Source organism: Pseudochaenichthys georgianus, chromosome 14 (genome assembly GCF_902827115.2).
Source record: "Pseudochaenichthys georgianus chromosome 14, fPseGeo1.2, whole genome shotgun sequence".
Taxonomy (NCBI): Eukaryota; Metazoa; Chordata; class Actinopteri; order Perciformes; family Channichthyidae; genus Pseudochaenichthys; species Pseudochaenichthys georgianus.
In genome coordinates, this window is record NC_047516.1 from 23,595,031 (window position 1) to 23,612,881 (window position 17,851).

Sequence of the window (17,851 nt, forward strand, 5' to 3'; positions counted from 1 at the left end):
ATGTTCTTTAAAGTTGTTTTTCAAAGTGTTAATCATAATTGAACCAATTGTAGGTGCTTTCTCTAGTACTAGGTAGATTAAACTAATTCTGCATCGTATCATAAACATATACTTTTTAACTATTAACTAATGAAGTGAGAAATATACTAGAAACAGGAATTAGCAGAAAAGGTGCAATTGAGTACACTTCAACAGGATCGTTCTGGGAGCAACGTGGTTACGTCATAGAACAAGCAGCAACCGTATCCAATGAAACAGCTCCTCTCCGCCACCTTTAACCAATCACAAGACGGAGGTGTAATCTATCACAGCCAATGGTAACCATGGATGTATAAAGAGAACCGCCCTGCCTCTGCTACTCCACGCCGTGTTAAGGTCACCGCCACTCGGTAGCTAACCAGTCGAAGGAAGCGGAGGAGACCCAGCTAAGGAAGGAGCAGAACCGGCAAAATACAAGAAACATGTCTCTCTCTACCAAACTCACCCTGGATAAAGTGGACGTTAAAGGGAAGCGTGTCATTGTGAGGTTGGTTGCTACGTTACTGTCCTAATCGTTGCAACAAGCTAAACGGAAATGGGATTATTTGACGTTAGCTAAACCAGCTAACTGACCGTTTGGAGATTTTCCACTCCGCACATATATAATTAATGTGGTTACACGTTAGTCTGTTTATATAATGGAGTTACACACGGTTTGGTGCTGCCACAGTGACACTGAATTGATGGCTAATTTATTGGCGTCACGTTTTTTTCATCCATGTAACAACATTACGTGCCTGTGAGGAGATGCTGCATGGATGCAACCAACTGCTGTATCCGACAATAGTTAGTCAATCCTTTAAAATCTATGCACAGTAACATCATTGCATCATTTTAACATGTTTGTCCCACACTGCATAGATGACCTATGGAAGGAAGTTCATTAGTCATGCAAGTATCAATATGTGAAATATGTAATCTATTAGTCTATAAAACCTTCAAAAACATTTTTGCAATTGTACCTAACCATAATACTTGAGTGTTAATTGATACTTTCACCACTGAGTTGAAAGACAAATAGCCATTTGAACCAAGCACACGTACTTAAATACATAAGTACAATTCGAGTTACTTGTACTTTACTTGAGTAACTCCCCAGGTTAAGATTGGAAATGCATAATATGACCAACAAACTATAATATTATATCAAAAATACTGTATTGATCCATACAGGGGGATTCACAGCAGCAATGTAAAGGGATAATTATACCTATACTTAAGCATATTCTAATGCATGACTTTTATTCCACTAGTAGAAGTATTGTGTTCTTATAAAAGTAACATCACTGCTATATAAGTTATAACTATAGTGAAAGTCATGAAGGTGAAAACAATACTAGTATCAAAACTTACCAAATGGGTCGAATTGTGGATAATTCTAAATAATCTGCATTGTAAAACTGGATAATAAATATTGATGCATTCCAGTGTTCATTTAAATGTTGCAGCTGGTAACGGTGGAGCTGCTTTTAATGACTTTATATTCATGTGTAATGCATTATAATTCTGTGATAGCTATTGCTGATGGAAGTTCACTTGAAACTGACACCCTCTGTGGAAATGTCAGAGGGCCACTTCGGTTTGCTCGGCTTGGTGATTGAACTACAGGCAGCATAGGTCAAGGTTCACCGGCAGCAGCAGCAGCAGCAGCAGCAGCAGCAGCAGCAGACCCCAGCCCACACTGCGCTGGTTAAAAGGTCAAATTAAGTCTTGGTGTAAGAGACAATCATATACTTCATATCACACCGCGTGTGTGTGCGTGTGCGCGTGTGTGTGTGTGTGCGTGTGTGTGTGTGTGTGTGTGTGTGTGTACACATGAACTGATTTCCTCTAGAAGCATTGCACATGATGACCCTTCCTTCTTATTTACTAGTCAACAACAATACATTGACCCAAGGACATTGTTTTCTCTGTTGAAAGCTTAGACAAAATGCCTGTCATAGCCTACCGTTCTGCGACTGATGAAACAAGTTACTAAAGGTAACCAAGTGGAGATTATGAGTCCTAACTAGCCTTTCTACCCAATCACTAGTTAAAGTTGGTCATCCCCTCACCGGTGAATATCTGCAGCTCCTCAGTGTTCAGGTCTTGCGATGATCTTATTGCTTCAGCTCTTTGTCAGACAGGTGTGAGTATTAACTCAAACAACGAATGATCATTTCATCTGCCAACTATTTCCTTGATTTAAAGACTAGTCATTTAGTCCATAAAATGTCAGATAAAAGGTCAACATTTCCATCAACGTTGTCTTTAAATGTCAGTCCAAATAACAAGGATATAAAACGGCGTCGGGAAATCTCCATATTTGAGTCGCTAAAAATGGCATTATCCACCATTTTTGCCTTAAAAAAAAACAAAAAAAACTGATTTAATAAAAAACAATTGTTTGATTTGGCTTATCAACTAGTCAACTCATCCTTGAAGCGGTTTTGTGTAAATGATGCAGAAAAACGTTTAATGAAATGCCGAATCCTCCTCAAGAGCAGCAGGTGAAATCGATGTACGAGCGGAAAACTACTGCAGTTGTTTTTGGATGGCACCGAGCTGCTGAAGTGCTGACTCTGCTGTTTCTAAGCTAAACAAAGGAGTGTACGGTGGTGTGCGTTCAGACTGTGTGTTCAGGCAGATCGTGTGTCTCTTGGGTCTTCAGAGGGGGGGGGGATTACGTAACTGTCTGGAGGACGAGGGATGCAGCTTGTTCTCACAGGCTCCCAGCATGCAGCGCTGCACGGCTCTGTGCCACCGCCTCGTTGGCTACAGTTACACAAAGACCCCGATGCTTCATTAAAGTGTCTGAACGTATCTTTTGTAATGATTACAGAGTAATCCTACAGGACCCAGAATGCAATGCAGCAGCAACACAACACGTTTCTAGGTGTTTGCATTTAGTTTGAAGCCAGTATTTCTGAACATTTTCAGATAAAGATTAGGATACACAGATATTATTAGTTATATCTTCTTTGAGTGCCTTTCTTCCTGTTGATTTAACTCAACATGAAGATGACCTCCTTACACCGTTTAACGTCGTCAGACATGATATGATCGTTTTTATAAAACGTTTGCTTTGATTGCGTTTCTTTTGAATGAACCCCACGGTGCGCTGATTCCGTTTGACGACAGGTTTAATTCCCAGAAAAGGAAATGTGTGACAAAACGTTTGTAATGCCGCAACTCTTTCTCTGTCCATTTCTTTCTAGTAATGTTGTCTTCTCTTTCAGGGTCGACTTCAATGTTCCCATGAAGGACAAGAAGATCACAAACAACCATAGGTAAAGTCTGTCTGATCTCTGAAGAATGTAATCTGTTCCCTAAATAAATAAATCAGCGATCAGTTAGAATATTGCCCTTTTATCATTTTGACGAAGAGTTGATGCAACAGAATTTATATTGTTAGCATAAAAACGTGTTTCTCTAAGGAAGACGGCAGAATGTTAATGTTTTTGATATTTTTACAGGATCAAGGCAGCCGGTCCCACCATCCAACACTGCCTGGACAATGGTGCCAAATCTGTGGTTCTGATGAGCCATCTGGGCCGCCCCGACGGGAACGCTATGCCGGAGAAATATTCCCTGGAGCCTATCGGTGCCGAGCTCAAAACCCTGCTGGGGAGGTTAGTTTATAGAATTTATAATTGCGGTTGTGCTCGCTTAGTTGATAAATAAGTAACCAGAATATTTGTACTTTTACATTAAAGGTCTCCTATCATGCTAAATGCACTTTTTACGACTTGTTATTATACATAAATGTATCCCTGGTGCGTCGGGGAACTCACAAAGTGTCAGAAAACAAGACCCTCTCTCTTTTCCTCTGTACCCAAATCTCTAAAAACGGGGGAACAACGGAGCTGAAATAGAGGGGTATGAGGCACGGCTAGAATGGGTGATCTGTTGGTATTTTGAGCAAAACACTTCATAGACATGTTTTGTATATATATGAGACGTATACAGGGTGTCTGCGGGGTCTTAAAAAGTATTAAAAGTTGATAAATCAATTTAGCGAAAATGAAGGCTATTAAAAAGTATTAAACGGCATTTTCCAAGGTATTACATTTTGTAGCTTATTTCCAATAAGTATATAAATGGTCCAAAGAGGATGTGTTCTACAGTCTGCCTGAATGTAATCATGGCGTAGGTGTGTAGTGTGATTCTGTGGAGTTTATTGATGGCATCCCGTTGGGTTTGACATCATCTGAACAGGACATCGCGCGCTCACTACTTGATAGCGCGAAGGTCCGTTTACGCCGGTTGTTAAACAACATCGTTATGGGGAAATGCAAGTCTGCGTCCAAATGGTTGGAAGACAAGGAGGAAGGACAATCAATACTGTATATCAGGGGTGCCCAACCTTTTTTGAACCGAGAGCTACTTTTGAAGTTGCCAGTCTGCCGAGATCTACCAGTCCAAATAGAGAGGCATAGCCATTACTGACAGCCTACTACCAGGTAAATACACACTTCTACTTGTATAAAACTGACCTTTGTACGATTAATACTTCATAAAATACTGCAGATCCTTTATTTTACCTCTTTCTAATCTACACACATACAAGTATGTAACTGAAGTTACACAACAGTGTTGTTGATACATAGTTGGAGTTTATTCACACGTCACAAACTACAGTGGGTAATGTCTTCAAGAAACATTGAACAGTGCTGCCACATGTGACACAGGGAAAAGAAAAGACACTGAACGCTTTCTTTGCCATTATATAAAAATAGTGTTGCTACAAAAGTATAAATGAGGCTTAATAATAAGACAACTCAGATCTGAAGCTACTCAGGAATCTGCTGCCAAAGTGCAATAAAAAAGACAAAATTAATAGAATCAAACCCTTTTTTGTTGCATTTTAATAGAGTATAAAAATAAATGCCTTTTTAATAGGATGCAAGCAACACTAGTTTCTTAACCTGAATTGATAATGGACTATAATCAATTTAAGTTTGCATTCTTATACCATTTTGTACAATAATTATAATGACTAAGTTCAAACAAACTAAAACTCACAGCTGATTAATAACGGTATCTAACTTGAGTTTTTATTATATCAAAAACCTGTACTGACAGTGGAGGTGTCCTGAGAGTGGAGGTCTGCACCGGAACTGTCCTGAGAGTGGAGGTCTGCAGGCAGGCTCCCATGCATTTAGCTGTCCTTTCAGGCCCCTCCCCTTTTGGGAGCGTAGGGCAGACTTAGATGGGAATTCCGTCTCGTAGCGTTTGTGCAGTGTTTTTAAATGCCGCTCCTAAATTACCCTTCTTCGATAAAGCCACGCTCGCATTGCAGATGAGACAGATGGACTTTGAATTGGAATAGATACAAATAATCATCCTCCCACTCCGAGTGAAAATGATATATTTTGGGCTCTTTTGCTTCTGCCATAATTTCGGTCTTGTGTGTGTGCGGACTGTCACTCCTGTTGACACGGACAACGTCAGCGAAATACTGCCCACTGCCCACCAGCCACGCCCCGACACATGGGGTCACGCCGGCCAATCACAAAGCTTTGATGCGTTCAAGTGCATTATTCTGGCACAGGAAGATTTTTTTTATAGGACATTAACGATAAAACAGAATATTGTTGTTCTATTTTTAGACACATCTCGCGATCGACTGGGAATCTCCCCGCGGTCGATCGCGAGATGTGGGGCACCCCTGCTGTATATAGTCAATGTGAGGTAAAGTGTGTCGCCAAGGTAACCGGTTAAAACTCGAAGTGGCGATGAGGTCTTAAAATGTATGGAAAGGGTCTTAAAAGGTCTTACATTTGACTTCAGGATTCCTGCATATACTCTGTTATAATATATGCCTCAAAATAGCATGATAGGAGATCTTTAAAGGAATTCAAGTTACAATCTTTTATAATAAAGCATTTTTAGTCGGAAAGATACGGAAAATGTTCAAATAATGAAGTAATAGGACATAACACACATCCTCCCTGTTCACTTGGTGACTGCAGGGACGTCACCTTCCTGAAGGACTGTGTGGGAGCAGAGGTGGAGGCGGCCTGCGCTGACCCCGCCACCGGCTCCGTCATCCTGCTGGAGAACCTCCGCTTCCACGTGGCCGAGGAGGGAAAGGGCAAGGACGCCGCCGGAAACAAGGTGAGGCAGCATCCAGACACGGGGCACAACAAAGAGGCATAGTGACTTGTCGTGGCTTCCTTCCTTGTTTATCTATCAAGCCACTAGATGCCTTAAACAGACAAAAGAGGCCTTTACAATATTCAAAACAAATAGGCAAAACTCAAATAACAAACAACTTGGGTATTCTTTCTTGATAAGGCTTATAGAACTTAAAGGGTAATTAAACTGTTCCTCTGCGGCGTCTTTCTGCCCATCACTGTCACTTTAGAGCAGGGGCCGTGGGTCTTTTATAGTGTGACTACAGACGTCACAATTAGGTGGCCTTTCTTATCAAACAAAATAGTGGCTCTAACATATCGGTATTTCGATCTCTCCGTCTGTGCACACAAACTGAAAGAATGACAATAAAGTTGACTTTGAGGCAGACATTCCCTCACTGGTCAAACCCAATAGCGCTGTGTGTGGTATCTCTACAAAAATATTATATTTCCTTTCATCCGTACAAAATAAAATTATTTCATACATAACATATGGAAATTAAAGATATACGTCAGTCGGATGGTTTTTGGTGCTTTATCTTTGTGCTGTGCTGGGTCACCTGAAGGAACCGCACAGTCACTCCAGCTGCAGTGTCCCTCTGAAAAGCTGAGTCACCGTCTGATGATGTCATAGCCAGGAGTGGTGCAGGGACTGGTGGGGGTGGCTGTTTCCGAAAAACATCTAATTTGTTAATAACAACTGCAGCGCACAACGTTTATTTAGGTTTTACAGCGCACAGTTGTAAAGGAAGGGAGTGCACTGGACTTTTAAAGCTAAAGGAACCGTCCAGCCCTATTTGATATGCAACTACAGAACCAGGCTCAGGGCTGTCTTCACACATTTGAATAATGTCAGTCTGCCTCGTCGGATCAGCAGTTTGACCTCCTGACATTTCCCCTGAAGGTCAGTGGGGCTGCTGGTGTTGCTTTTCCTGTCCTGAGGCCTGTGTGGCATGTGGGACGGTTCCTGCTGTAATATCAAACTCGATATACAGACATTTCTCTGGGGCTGAAGTGATCTCAGAAAGACTATAATGTGCACAAGAACAAGGTGGGTGTCGTTTGTAACTGAGCTTCGGAGGGAAAAGTTAAAACACAGCAGTCGTTTGTGTTGACTGTCTAGTCTGAAGGAGGAACTGTAGCGTTCAGCACTCGTGTGACCTTTGAACGACACTGAGGAGCTCTGGTGACCTTATTTCTGCCCTCTTCTCTCAGTCACGACCTTCAGCTGTTGAGTGCAGCAGGAACCTGATCCACAATGACGGACTCTCAGACACACACAGCCAGTCAACAATGTTTTGAATGGAAATATTGTTGCCTGAATGTAATCACTGCGTAGGTGTGTAGTGTGATTCTGTGTAGTTTATTGATGGCATCCCGTTGGGTTTGACGTCATCTGAACAGGACATCGCACGCTCACTGCTTGATAGCGCGAAGGTCCGTTTACGCCGGTTGTTAAACAACATCGTTATGGGGAAATGCAAGTCTGCGTCCAAATGGTTGGAAGATAAGGAGGAAGGACAATCCATACTGTTTAAGTCAATGTGAGGTAAAGTGTGTCGCCAAGGTAACCGGTTAGTACTCCAAGTGGCGATGAGGTCTTAAAATGTATGGAAAGGGTCTTAAAAAGGTCTTAAAAGGTCTTCCATGTGACTTCAGGGTTCCTGCATAGACCCTGTTCTTGCACATTTAACCACGTTGCGTTTGTTTGCACGAAGGCTATTTGTAACACAAACATGATCCTTTAGAAAATGCTGCTTTGTTGTGTGGTAATGATTGTTTAGGACACCACGCTGACCAGATGCATGTTAAAGGATCACTACACGCTAGGGTTGGGTATCGTTTGAATTTCCACGATTCCGATTCTACTTTTCGATTCCGGTTCTTAACGGTTCTCGATTCCGATTCTTTGAGGGGCAGGGTAAAAAAATGATACTTGCTTCTTCCACCAACAAAATTACATTTATTCGAGAAACTTTTACACAGGTTAGTTTAAAGTAATATTCACATTAATCAGTCTGTTTATATTCACTGCTATGTAACTTTAACCTGAGAACCACTGAAGCTACAACAGTGCAACAGTCCAACTTTTAAAAACAGTTCTTGTTGAGAAAAACAAGCATATCTGCCTTCTCAGGCATACCGGGAAGAAATGTTTGAACATTTTGAAGTAAAATGCTTCAATCTGGTGCACTTGAAGCAGAATTACTAGAGACTAGATCTAGGGGGTACAACTCTAAACACCCATATGAAAAAGATCGGTTTACATTTTAATAATTAAATAACAAATAGCCTACATGTAACGCATTTTATTTTTGTTGTTCATTCATATCTTATTTTACTATTTTATTTATGCATATTTTTTTATCTCCAGTTTAAAACGATATGTCTGGTTTACTGTCCTATAGTATACATTGGAATGATTTCAAACCTGTTTTATCCCAATAATTATAAAAGAGTGCCTTGGAAATATGTGTTTACATAAATTGTGATCAAAACGTTTGAGACCCACTGAGATAACTTAGACTAAAGTGAACTATCTAAACACTCCGAGTCCTTTACCTCACTGAGCTGAAGTTATCAGCCTCTCAGTCTGACTGGAGAGGACTCTCCTCCACATCATTGTAGAAACATCTTCTTCTTCCGTTAGAGCAGCTAGCACCAGATGCTAATAACAACAGCGCCGGTTCCAGTGCACCCTCCCTTTCTCCCTCGCTCACGCGCACTTTGGCTGTGAGCTGCGGTTGCCAGATAAGCCAACATCCCCCATTTTCATCACTTGCAGCGCCCATCGTACAGGGCAAATGAAAAGTGTAACCGGGATGAAAAGGGTGTTATATTTACTTAATTATGAATGTTGTTACATCAAGGCCGAAAATTAGGATGAGCACCAATGGTCAAAACATTTATTTTTTCTCCCAGAGCTGTCAGCGCAGCGCCTCCACAGATCTGGCGCCCTAGGCGAACATTTATAATGCCAGTGCGACGGGCCGGCCCTGGTCTCAGGTTACACTGTAGGAAATGTAGATACAACGCTACATTTCCCGCCCCGCTGCAGTCATGCAGTAGGCTACGGAGAGCAGCGAGAAACATTTCCTCAGGAATCGAAATGCGGAACCGAAATTCACATTTCTAAATGATGCCGTTGGAATCGAAATGTTGGAACCGGTTCCGAACCGGTTCTCGGTACCCAACCCTACTACACGCTACATCTTCTTCTCTCACTCTCCCCTCTGTTAGACGAAGGCCTCTCAGGGAGACATTGACTCCTTCAGGGCGTCTCTGTCCAAACTGGGAGACATTTACGTGAACGACGCCTTCGGGACAGCTCACAGAGGCCACAGGTGAGCAGGGTGCCGAGTAATGACAGGAGGCGTGACATCAGTGATGATGTGATGTTGATATCCCCGGCTCCTCTTCCTCTCTCAGCTCCATGGTGGGAGTGAACCTTCCTCAGAAGGCGGCCGGCTTCCTGATGAAGAAGGAGCTGGAGTACTTTGCCATGGCTCTGGAGAAACCTCAGAGGCCCTTCCTGGCCATCCTCGGAGGGTGAGAACACTTCATAGCAACCACTGATGAAGTTATCAAGAATCAAGGCTTTTATTGTCATGTATTTGTTTATTCCACACATGGCAGTTATTTAAAACAAAACATGTACTGGTTGTTTTTGTTATAGCGCATGGAGGAAAGGAGCAGGAGGAGAATCTTATTTGACCTGACCCTTCTTACAAACATTTTTTAAATAACCATTAAAAAGTAAAATAAAAGCAATATTCTTTGAGTCGCTTACAAATACTGAAACATAAAACCCGACTACAATCAAAAGTTTTCTTTATACATTTTCTTAAACCTAAAAAATTTCTTACAGTCCTTTAAATCATTCGGCAAATAATTACACTTCTTTGAGTCGTGGCTGTGGTCCTGGATCATCGGTCCTGGATGGATATCCTCGTGGATTCATCTTCCTATTATACACATGCATTTCCAAACATTTGGTCTACCTAAAATGTATTATCTCTTCGATTTCCACACGGCATCTATTGCACGTCTGTCCGTCCTGGGAGAGGAATTCCTCCTCTGCTGCTCTCCCTGAGGTTTCTCCCATGTTCCCCTTTAAACTGTGGGTTTTCTCCGGAAGTTTTTCCTTGTACGATGTGAGGGTCTAAGGACAGAGGGTCTAAGGACAGAGGGTCTAAGGACGGAGGGTGTCGTATTGTCATACTGATATTCTGTACAAACTGAAGACCACTGAGACAAATGTAACATTTGTGATATTGGGCTATATAAATAAACATTGATTGATTTACGCCAAGAGACACACATCTGCTTTAAAGTAGCACATGTGCATAGCTACAGTGTAGTTATGACACTCTTGGGTCAAATGTCACTCCAACAGTGCAGCACAATAAAACGGATAATAGTGCAAGTAAATACAATAAAATAGAATATAATAAATTGTGCAGTTAAACGCATTTGTGGGTGTTTAGACTGTAACACCAAATTAAAACTCACTAGTTGGATTCCTGCTGACAAAATAAGCCTTACGACCTTATAGAATACCAGTTATTATTCTATGTGCTATTGATTTTTAAAGGACCGATCTCTGTCAGTGTTTTCCGTTGTTCCGCTCCCGTGTTCAGATATCATCTCACAGCAGCCTCTCAACCAGGAATAGAGACTAAGCTCATCATGTGATCTGGTTTCACAGAACAGCTGCTTTCTGCTTTGCACCGCTCCTCAGAGTTCAGTGAGAAGAGGGAGAGCTGGCAGGGATGGGAAAATAGTCCTACAGTTGTATGTTAGGAATATTATCCAGCGTTGTTTTGTTGTCGTGCAGTTTCGGTGACGGAAACTAAAATGAAAAGAGGTTGGAGGTTATAACCAAAGCAGAACGAGAAGAAACATTTTGATTTAAAATAAGCCACAAAATGCAGACACCTTTTTAAAATACATGTGATTTCTTTGTCTCTGTTGTGCTGCGGGCGTTTCTTTTATTTATTTCCCGAGCTTTAGTCTAGTTTTAGCACCACAGTCTAATGAGTTCAGCTCCAATGGTGTGAAACCGAGCCTCTGTTTCTTACAGCGACTCTAACCAGAGTTGCTGGGGCTTCATGTTGCTTATGGCCTTGTGTCAGAGTCCATTTTAGACCCGAGTGCATTGTGTGGCTGTGGCTGCTGCTCGGCGTAGAGCCGCGCTGCCAATCCTCCTCCAGGTCACACACAGGACGCTGATCATTAGTGTGATCGGCTGTCAGGAACAGCTGCAGAGGGACAGATCGATGTTGTGTTTAAGAGTTGGAATTGTTATGATTGGTAAGAAGTGGGTCTGAATAAATAAAAACACATTTTTAATTCAAAAGGAATGATGTTATATGACCCAGGACAGTCAGTTAAAGCGAGACAAGGCGGCCATACGGTATAGAGCTGCAACAATAATCAAGTTCTTTTCAAAGCTTCAAATTCACTAGTTCAAGCTAACAAAGGAAGGAACCAAAGATAAATGCATTTCCTAAACTATTCAAACCCAGCTCAGACATGTGGTTCAAATATGTGACAAGTTTATACTGCATGTAAGTTTCAGTGTTGCTCACCATGCCCGTTTCTTATCTGTTCTGATGTTTGCCGCCTCTGCGTTTCAGAGCGAAGGTGAAAGATAAGATCCAGCTGATCAACAACATGTTGGATAAAGTCGACGAGATGATCATCGGAGGAGGCATGGCCTTCACCTTCCTCAAAGTGCTCAACAACATGGAGGTGAGGAAGACTCAAACTAACAGTTTTAAAGCTATTGTAAATATGTTTTGAATCGGGAATCCTTTCTTTTTGCTGTCGGAGTAAATAGTATTTTGAATGTGCCCTGTATGACTGAAGAAACATCAGTGTCATTTCAGGTGTTTCTCAAGTTGGATTTCTTCACCACTTTGTGCTCAACGTTCTGCTTCAAACTGATGTTGTTGTTAGTTTCACAGCAGAGATTGAGAATCACGTCAATGACCCTAATTGGACCTCTAAACATATATACGGGGTTCCCGCGGGGTCTTAAAAAATCTTACATTTGATAATCAGAATTTAAAGCCTTAAAAAAAGTCTTAAATATGATCAAAAAAATAAGAAAGGTCTTAAATATGATTTATAAGGTCTTAAAAAAGATGGGATTTGTTGTTGCGATCGCGTCTAAATGTGTTTTGGGGGAAATGTCCGGGCTGCAAAGTAACCAGTACGGTAAGAGCCTTTCAGTTCCCCTAACAATCTGTATTGAAATAAATCAACATGGAACCAGTAATCACTAACTTTGTTTCCCCCGGGCCCTTATCAGAGAACATCCAGCTAGTAACCTAGCAACCAAGCTTCAGCTAGTGGTAGTCAGAAATTATGTATCTTCGAATCTACTTACAAATAAGTTCAACTGTATTTGTTGGAAAACATCGAATGTAGTGTTTGGTCGAAACCAGTGGAGGGAACATGTTTGAAGCCCGCTGCACCTTTTGCAAAATAAATTAGCGTTTGTTTAGCTAGTGGAGCGTTAGCTAGTAGCTAGTGGAGCGTTAGCTAGTGCAGCAGCTCCTGCAACAACACCGGGGAACCTCCGGGCGACGTTTGAGTCTACGTCAACCCTAAAGGCGGAGGTGCTGTGTAGTGTTAATTTCGTTGACTAAAACTATGACGAAATATGTTCGTCAACGACCTTTTTTTCCATGACGAAAACGAGACGACACCGACGGCAGTAAACAATAACTGTAACGAAATCATCATGCAATATCGTTAACGAAAAGTGACGAGACGAAAATGTAGTTTACTAAATAAAAACTATGACAAAATCTCTTTACTTTCGTTGACGAAAAATGAGGAGACGAAATATTATCAAAGATGACGTTAAATCTCTGATAGTCAGTTTTTCTCCCAGCAGTTCCATTTCCGGTGCTGCGGCAGAGCAGCAGCTGTTTCTGTGCTGCGCGCGGCGGTACATTTGAATTACACCGGGCAGCGGCACAATATGAACTGTCAGGAAGACTCGGGTCTAACTCATGGTCTGTCTAACCTTATTTAACAGAAAATAAAATGGCAACAACAGGGCTTGGGAGCAGTGGTCGCACTCGCGTTAACCGAATACTCCCCCGTCAGCGCGAGTGAGTGATACATTGTGCACTCGACGGGTAATAATGGATTATGACGGAAATGTTACGATCCTGTCCGTCAAAATGACCGACAACGAAAAAGTCTAAAGCCACCACTGCTTGGGAGAAAGAAACGATGTGATATTTGGGCCCATTTTCGCTACAATGAGGCGGAGAAAAAAAGCGAATGCATTGTTTAATCAGAAGGGAAGCAATGTGGCCATAACACACAGCTGGTAAAAACACCACAAACCTGATACTCTCTGCAAAGCTTCTTTCTTAATCATTCAACCTGTGTTTTTCATCAAATAAGGACAAGATAATCTTATTTATATACTAAAATGACAAATTATTGGTTTTGACTAGTTTGACTGAAATGTTCTATATAATCTGATGACTAAAAAAGACTCAACAGTTTTCATTGACAAAAAGTAGACTAAAATAATTAGTTTTCTTTGACTAAAATAAGACTAAAATGCTCAGACTTTTAGTCGACTAAAACTTGACTAAATAAAAACAGGATGAAGGTGACTAAATATGACTAAAACTAAAAAGGAAATTTAACACAGGACTAAGACTAAAAATAAATCACGAAATTAACACTAGTGCTGTGGACGCTAAACACGGTAGCCAAACACCAATCATACAACAGCAGGAAGACAGCAGAGCTCTGACTATAGCTCTTGTCACTCACTCTCACACACGCTTTTTGTTTAACAGGCTAACACTGGTCTGTGTAAGATTATGCTGTCATGTTCAGTCATCGTTCTCATGTTGAACATGAATACATTTACTTTAAGTAATTATGGGACGTATTTCTTCTTTCCTAGCAATTTTCCTTCATTCTTTCTTGCCATGAAATAGGTCTTAAATTATATTCAAAGTGGTATTAAAAGGTCTTACATTTGAGTTGGTGAACCCTGTATATACCTATAGATCTTGCCTGGGAATTATTGCAAACGTAATATTTTGACGCTGACAAGAAATAACACCCGCCGCTGCATCAGGCCGTTGTGTCCTTGAGCAAGACACTTCACCCTAATTTGCTTCTTTGGGTATTGTCCACAATATTCACTGTTACATGTCCAATATGTGTAATATGTCATGTAAAGCGCTTTGAGCACTTGGAAAAGCGCTCTGATAAATGTAATGAATTATTATTAATATATAACATTTCCTTGCCTCTCTCTCTCATCAGATCGGCACCTCCTTGTTCGATGAGGAGGGGGCTGGCATCGTAAAGGAATTGATGGCCAAAGCAGAGAAGAACGGAGTGAAGATCACTCTGCCCGTCGACTTCATCACCGCAGAAAAGTTCGACGAGAAAGCGGCAACCGGCTCCGCCACCGTCGCTTCTGGCATCCCCGCCGGCTGGATGGTGAGCATCGTTCTGTTATTGCTGCTTCTGCACTGAAGGCCCCCATGATGCTGTTTTTCATCAGTATGTTACAGCTCTCAGATATATATACAAACATGTCTCTGAAGTGTTTGGCTCCAAACACCAAACGGATCATTGCAGCATTACCCATAATCCCCTCCGTTTCAGCCTTGGGAGTTACCTTGTTGCTGATTGGCTAATGGTTACAAAAGACAAAACATCGCTATGACATCATAAAGTGTCCAAAATCTGACCAGCTCATTTTCAGACAGTTTTTATACAAATGGATCAAAAAGAGAGAATCTTTGTTCCTGAAACTTTCAGAGTCTGTTTCCACAGAGGGGACACATGTTGATGTAGAAGAGACATGAAGAAGAGGGGACACATGTTGATGTAGAAGAGACATGAAGAAGAGGGGACACATGTTGATTTAGAAGATACATGAAGAAGAGGGGACACGTGTTGATGTAGAAGAGACATGAAGAAGAGGGGACACATGTTGATGCAGAAGAGACATGAAGAAGAGGGGACACATGTTGATGTAGAAGAGACGTGAAGAAGAGGGGGCACATGTTGATGTAGAAGAGACATGAAGAAGAGGGGACACATGTTGATGGAGAAGAGACATGAAGAAGAGGGGACACATGTTGATGTGGAAGAGACATGAAGAAGAGGGGGCACATGTTGATGTAGAAGAGACGTGAAGAAGAGGGGACACATGTTGATGTAGAAGAGACATGAAGAAGTGGGTTTTGCATAATAGATGACCTTTTTAAATGTAACCCCTCCTCAGGGTCTGGACTGTGGACCGGAGAGCATTAAGACCAACTCCGAGGTGGTGGGCCGGGCGAAGCAGATCGTGTGGAACGGCCCCGTCGGCGTGTTTGAGTTTGACAACTTCGCCAAGGGCACCAAGAGCATGATGGACAAAGTGGTGGAGGTCACCAAGTCCGGCTGCGTCACTATCATCGGTAAGAGAGACGGCGTCCATTTGTTTTCAGCAGTGTGCATAACAATCAAGGTGTTGGTTAAAGAAAAAGGGATTTCATAAGAAAGGATACTTTGATACCAAGTTGCTGCCGCCTTTCTGAAAACGTGTTCTTGTTTGTACCCTGTCTTTCCCCCTGATTGTGCTGCATCATGAACAACACATGTATTTTAAACTTGGCAAATGGAGAGCTAGTTATTGTAGCTGTTAGCAGACAGTAAGCAGAGTTTATATAGAGGTGCATTTATTCTCGGTTTATAAAAAAATAGTTAAGAATTACATTGCATCATGATGTGTTTAATGTCATCACGTAAAAGGTCATTTTTAGCAACACAATTGAATAAATACAGCTTTCACAACAATATAATTAGAGCAAGAATTATTACCCATCTAACTCCTGAAGCCATATTAATAAATGACTCGAAGTCCTGCTTTATGGGATTTGCTAATACACAAATGTGAAATAAAGATAATTAGTGTATGGAAATATTCCTTACCCCTTTGGAATTGACATACCACATGACTTGCTTTTAGAATGTTATATTGTGCCAGCCAACCACGAACGAGCCTGAGCTTGAAATATACTGTAAACACAACCTGAGGTCAATTTTAATAAGTTTGGTAAACTTCTAAATGACATTTGATCTGTGTTTGTGTTTAGGGGGGGGTGACACCGCCACCTGCTGCGCTAAGTGGGACACGGAGGACAAAGTCAGCCACGTGAGCACCGGGGGCGGAGCCAGCCTGGAGCTGCTGGAGGGTGAGAGGCGGAAACATGGACCTAGTGACATCTTGCTTTGTTGACATGTCTCATAAAACACTTTTATTCTTGTTAGAAAAATATCCCTCGTCACCGGCTTGAGCTTCAACCTCAGGATCCGTGTATCTGTGATCCTCTCCAGAATGGAAGTAGCATCACATACAGAGCATCAAGTAGTTCCTGAGCAGTGTCCTTCACATGCTGATATCCAAGAGAGGGAGTCACACAGTCACAAGATGGAGGAATAGAAAGCAGTACTCAATGTTTACTTCAGATTAGCTCCACGTCAGAAATGAGCATGCTTGTCATATGTCTCTCTCCATAGAGGCTGAGTCATCATGTTCATCACATAGCTATCATCTGCCTCAAATAGTCCTGATGCTCTTCTAGGTCATCAGACGTCCTGTCATGTTCACAGCTACAGTTGGGATACCTTTGTTATCATGTTGCTCTCATATTGGAAGAGGACATTCAGTATTTTCACAACCATTTTCTAAATATTTGTGGGTTTATTTCCTTTTTCTGCTGTTTTTGTTTGTCGCTTGTTCATGACGGTGTGTTTGCTTCCTCTTTCAGGGAAAGTCCTGCCCGGCGTGGACGCACTGAGCAGCGCCTAAACTTCCCATCAGCCCGTTGGTGGGTGTGTGAGAGGTGTGTGTATCTACTCCTGAAATTCCCTCAAAACAAACGCCGCTTCACCAGCTATTAAATCTTCTATTCCATCTTTGTTTTTAAAGTAAAACCGGAGATTTATTCTGCCTTACTTCACCTCACCGAGGACACGATGGATCAAGAGGCTTGTTGAAGTGGAACTAGTTTATTTTCTCAGATAATCATGTCCTTCTGAATTTATCGGTTGTTGCCTGAATCTGTTCAATCTGGGCGTTAACCCCAACATACTTAAGCATTGCTCCTGTGTAAATGCTGCGTCACTTTTGCATAGCCAACCATGGAAAACGTCACTTTACCACCCTGAGTGTGTATAAATAAAGTATACATATAAGAATGATGTGTGTGTGTACGTAGACGTTTTGTCCTTAAATCTGGTCGTTGGTTTCTGAGCTGCTCAGATTAATAAAACCGTGTAAAAACCTTCCTGTCACTGAGTCTTCATTGTAAGGACGTGTCGTGATCACAACTCAAGTCCATCATTACACGGGTTATAATAAAACATCGATTTAATTTAAGACGATCATCCATCACCTCGTAAAACTCAGTTATTGTTTTACTCCGCTACGTGTACCTGGCCGCTTTAGTTACTTCACAAACGTTGATTTTAGCACACAATAGTATTAAGTGCTCAGCTGGTTGATATATTATCCTGCATGTGTGACTTTTAATGTGAAATAGTTAATTTCTCTATTAGAAATGACTGTCGATAACAAACTTGTACAAATGTTCTAATAAGATGCAAATCAGAGTCTGAAAGGAATTCTGCTGATAAACTTCTAT

The 17,851-nt window shown here is 41.5% G+C and overlaps 1 protein-coding gene across 2 annotated transcripts; it reads left to right on the forward strand.

Moving 5' to 3' along the window:
* The first annotated feature begins 349 nt into the window (after nucleotides 1-349).
* On the forward strand, nucleotides 350-17,491 carry pgk1 (phosphoglycerate kinase 1). Of its 2 annotated transcripts, XM_034098595.2 has the most exons (12): nucleotides 350-526; nucleotides 3,258-3,308; nucleotides 3,495-3,650; nucleotides 5,994-6,138; nucleotides 9,399-9,502; nucleotides 9,588-9,707; nucleotides 11,798-11,912; nucleotides 14,472-14,651; nucleotides 15,445-15,622; nucleotides 16,301-16,399; nucleotides 16,976-17,050; nucleotides 17,137-17,491. In XM_034098595.2, exons 1-11 carry the CDS (start codon nucleotides 462-464, stop codon nucleotides 17,014-17,016), a joined length of 1,254 nt encoding a protein of 417 aa, XP_033954486.1. In that variant the 5' UTR covers nucleotides 350-461; the 3' UTR covers nucleotides 17,017-17,050; nucleotides 17,137-17,491. The 2 variants fall into 2 exon arrangements, with proteins under 2 accessions (XP_033954486.1, XP_071061570.1); XM_071205469.1 differs by having other exon boundaries at nucleotides 351-526; nucleotides 16,976-17,491.
* The last annotated feature ends 360 nt before the right edge of the window (nucleotides 17,492-17,851 follow it).

Bases quoted from the DNA above. Each gene is read 5' to 3' on its own strand.
- pgk1 (XM_034098595.2), top strand. From the start codon at position 462: ATGTCTCTCTCTACCAAACTCACCCTGGATAAAGTGGACGTTAAAGGG. The intron at 9,503-9,587 runs GTGAGCAGGGTG...TTCCTCTCTCAG, and splicing joins ACAGCTCACAGAGGCCACAG to CTCCATGGTGGGAGTGAACC. The intron at 11,913-14,471 runs GTGAGGAAGACT...CTCTCTCATCAG, and splicing joins AAGTGCTCAACAACATGGAG to ATCGGCACCTCCTTGTTCGA.